The 4,417-nt window shown below is 40.0% G+C and overlaps 1 protein-coding gene across 4 annotated transcripts in view; it reads left to right on the forward strand.

Moving 5' to 3' along the window:
* Positions 1-563: 563 nt before the first annotated feature.
* Positions 564-4,417, forward strand: part of LOC147009899 (collectin-12-like) — a 19,893-nt gene continuing 16,039 nt past the window's right edge. For 2 of the 4 annotated variants that reach the window (XM_085861487.1, XM_085861488.1), the window contains exons 1-2: positions 564-772; positions 3,686-3,739. In XM_085861487.1, coding sequence (XP_085717613.1) covers positions 757-772; positions 3,686-3,739 — 70 coding nt within the window. In that variant the 5' untranslated portion in view covers positions 564-756. The remainder of the gene's footprint in view (positions 773-3,685; positions 3,740-4,417) is intronic. The other 2 variants (XM_085861489.1, XM_085861490.1) reach the window with 1 other exon arrangement.

Below are 4,417 nucleotides of genomic sequence, written 5' to 3' on the forward strand. Positions count from 1 at the left end.
CTTCTCAACACATCAAAGTTAGAATCCCACCAGACATCGGGATGGGTCTATCCTGGACATGCATTTAGGGAAATAACTGTCTGAGGACCTTACAAATCGTTTGTATGCATTCATCGGATCCTATTCTGAAATACATATATATATATATATATATATATATATATATATATATATATATATATATATATATATATATATATATATATATATGTGTATATATATATATATATATATATATATATATTTTTTTTTTTTTTTCAGAAAAAATAAAATTATTTGCATTTAAATGTATAAATCATATTTGTACTTTGTGAACTTGCCTTAGCCGACTGTGAATGTCTTTCGTATAACTTTTTGAACACCCCTCACATCTGGAAATTTGGGATGTTTTATCTACAGTTTGTGCTTTAACCTCCTATTATTACAGCTGATACCTTGATGAGTAACGAGTTACAAAATGAAGGAATAATCATTGTGAGGAGAAGCACCATGACTGAGATAGGACAAAGGCAAGAAGAGGAATGAGAAAGCAATGAAGGAAAAGGCAGAGAGGGTGTGGTTTACTTGGGGTGGGGAAGGAGGAAAAGGAACAGAGAAAGAGTAGAGTAACTAACAAGGTATGTAAGATGGAAGAATCGCCGGGGAGGGAATAAGAGACACTAAATTCGAAATTGTAGCGCACGACTTCAGTCAGGATCCTCTCGAAAGCGACTGACAAAGAAACGACTAGAACAAAAGGAAAGAAGACATAGAATAATGGAGGACATAAAAGGTAAGTGAAATTTTCAATGTGCATGTTTACTCAGTGGCATAAACGAGAAAAGGTGATGACCATTTAGTAAACGAATATGATTATAAAAAAATTCATGAACTTTATTGTATGATTAGAGCACTAAGTATAATTTTGTGTTTGGTGTTCAAGTTGCATTTTTCCTTGGAACAGTGTTCGGAATTTAGAATGTCTGTTGGAGTTGAACACCTGGTTTACATTTTCGAAGGGAAGGGAAGTTGCAAGGAAAAGAGAGAGAGAGAGAGAGAGAGAGAGAGAGAGAGAGAGAGAGAGAGAGAGAGAGAGAGAGAGAGAGAGAGAGAGAGAGAGAGAGAGACAGAGAGAACGAACATGACCAACAGATCAGAGATCAAACATATGACTGTTGTGTTTATGACAAAAGACAAAGGACAAAAGCCAACCAAATGGATATGAAAAGAAGACAGAAAATCCATATTAATGGAAGAAATGAACAATTAAGTGAGGAATGTCTTTTGAGAATGAGAAGGCATAAAGTTGGAATTGGACAAAAACATCGCAAGAGGCATTATAAATGCCTTGCATCCATCATCCGTGTGTCTCTGTCTGTCTGTCTCTCTCTCTGTCTCTCTCTCTGTCTCTCTCTCTCTGTCTCTCTCTCTCTCTCTCTCTGTCTCTCTCTCTCTCTGTCTCTCTCTCTCTCTCTGTCTCTCTCTCTCTCTGTCTCTCTCTCTCTCTGTCTCTCTCTCTCTCTCTCTGTCTCTCTCTCTCTCTCTCTCTCTCTCTGTCTCTCTCTCTCTCTCTGTCTCTCTCTCTGTCTCTCTTTCTCTTTCTCTCTTTCTTTTTCTCTCTGTCTCTCTCTCTCTCTGTCTCTCTCTCTCTCTCTGTCTCTCTCTCTCTCTGTCTCTCTCTCTCTGTCTCTCTCTCTCTCTCTCTGTCTCTCTCTCTCTCTGTCTCTCTCTCTCTCTCTCTCTCTGTCTCTCTCTCTGTCTCTCTCTCTCTCTCTCTCTCTCTCTCTCTCTCTCTCTCTCTCTCTCTCTCTCTCTCTCTCTCTCTCTCTCTCTCTCTCTCTCTCTCTCTTCCCTGCTGGATACATGAAAGTAACTGGAAGTCTTGGCAATGCATCCTGGAATGCTATTGGCGCCACGGATAAAAGAGTCACCTTTTGACCTTAACTTTTGCCATGGCAACTGCTTTTGGTAAGGATTATTAGGTTACAAAGGGGTACAGGTTTGTAAGGATGAAACTTACCTGACCTTCCATCCTGCTGTTTTAAAGACTGAAATGTGGTCTTAATGTCCTCGACACTCAAGCACAAGTGAGGCTTCACTTTTGCTTTCAAGATTGTCACATTTATATCATATTTGTTGTCTTGTAAAAAAATAAAGGCAGCAAGCCAAGAGGCAAGAAGCCGCCAGGAAAGCCATAGCAATGCAGCTTCATCATAAAGTCTGTGGCCCAACATTCGTAAGTAGGTAAAAAAAACTAAAGAGTAATAGTTAAGTAAAAATATTAAAGTTATTGGAAAAGCATTGAGTATAAACATAACAGCTTCACTGACGACTTGTTAAATAACAGGCCACAACTTCAAGGTGGTGGTTGAGGCCATTCCTCTTAACAGAGCCCTGGAGCATTTGCGACAAGTCATGCTTCGAGGCAATAATGAATCCCAGGCCAGTCACTACTCCATCACAGAAGTGCAGATATTTCCACCCTGCATAGCTATATAGGAATCGAACCCAAAACAGAGCTAACATTGCAATAGGGCCTTACCTACTCAATCACCATGCCATTCACAACTCACTTACTCCATCATTGCATCATTGTGCTATCGCTAAAAGGACCGAGCCAGCTGCAACTTTGCATTCCTTTGGCACAGCCAGCACCATTGTCAACATTTAACTTGCAGAAAGAAACAAAAGATAAGTTTGCTGGAAACGTCGAGCTGAGAGTTTGGATAAATATCAGAAAGAAATGCACTCTTTGGAAAAACAGTGAAACGACACTTGAGGAGCTGGTCAGGTAGCCATAAATGGGATTTAAAGTTATCATGGCAGTAGAAATTATTGTTGTTGAAAGGACATTGATTCTTTCATTTGTCATAGGATGAATGAATCTGAGTTTTCTTGCTTCATTAGATGATACGACCGATAACCTCATTGCGGAGCCTTACAAAAGTATGTTCATGGCTCAAGGTTTTAAAGGAAGAATGTCGATAAACAAGACGTAAAGTCACAACTACTCTTCTTCCAGAGGTTGTTCAATCTCCCACTCTTCCCTCCAGGCTTTCAAGCAAGTGGTGCACCACCAGCTCATGTCACCCCCCACCTTTACCCACAATCTTTGTTACCCCCTATAGCCTAGTCAAACGCTCTTACTTAAACTTTGTAGTGCTTCCATCCCTCCTCTCAATCCTCTTCCTGTTCCTTCAATCCGAGGCTGATTGTGTCCAAGAGTTGCCCCACTGCCATACTGTTCATACCTTCTGTCATATTGCTCTTCCATGAGCCTCGATCTTGTAGAGAGAGAGAGAGAGAGAGAGTAGATAGGTCATGCAAGGACAAGTTGCTCAAAAAATTACTCCCGTATTAATGCCCATTCTAGGTTGCAACAAGGGGTCGCAACTTATAACATATGGCCCTGTTTCCTATGGATCTCCGTGGAGATTCTTGAACAGGAGGAAGAAAACGCAGTACCACCACCTTAGGAATGATTGTCTGGCAATGGGATAATTCTGAAACTTTTGCATATGCAATATATCGATGGCTCCTCATTCAGCAGGGCCAAACGCAATGAGTCATCTGTATTTTTGCAGTGTCATTTAACTTTGAAACTCGTGATTGCAATCCAGATTATAATCCAAAATTGGTCCACAGATTAGAGACGCCGATGAAGTGTGATTTTTCTTTTGTTCCTTTGTGGGTAATTGTGCTGCAGAGATGGAAATGAATGAAGAAGACGATTGCAATTCATCGAGGTACAAGAGATTTGGTGAGTTGGGTGAATCTTAGATTTCCATTAAAAATGTTCATCCCAATACTGTGCTGTTATTCACTTGTTTTGCTGATTCATTCGTTTATTCCGACAGCCAACTTTGCTTACACACCTCCAAACAAAACTCACATTTGTAGTTTTGTTCCTTTTTTTCTCCTTTGAAGGGGAACTCCAATTGCTCCATCTTTAAAGAGTCAACTCACTACCACCTCATGTTGACCTGAACTAAATTGTTTTTTTCGAACATTGTTGCCTTGTTACCTACAACCACCGAAGGTGGATGGAGGTTGTTTTCACGCCTGTTTGTTTGTCTGTCTGTCTGTCTGTCTGTCTGTGAACAGGATATCTCAAAAGGTTATAGACGGATTCGGATGAAACTTGATGGACAAGTTGGGTATTTGACAGAGGACGAATTGATTCGATTTTGGTGAAGATACAGATCCGGATACACAATATTTTGTTTTATTTTTTAAAGTGATTTTTCACCATAAAGAGATGGGTCCAAAATGGTTACACAGCATGACATCTTAAAAAGTTGTGGACTAATTATGACAAAACTTGGCGGATGAGTTGGGGAGGTGACAAGAAGAAGCTGATTGGATTTTGGTTAAGGTTTGGATCCAGATCCGGCCTATCAGTGGGAAACAAAACATAAACTCTTAAACCTGCAGGCAG

The sequence above is a fragment of the Eptatretus burgeri genome, chromosome 17, assembly GCF_056783735.1.
Source record: "Eptatretus burgeri isolate ZD-2024b chromosome 17, Ebu_testis_v1, whole genome shotgun sequence".
Classification (NCBI taxonomy): Eukaryota; Metazoa; Chordata; class Myxini; order Myxiniformes; family Myxinidae; genus Eptatretus; species Eptatretus burgeri.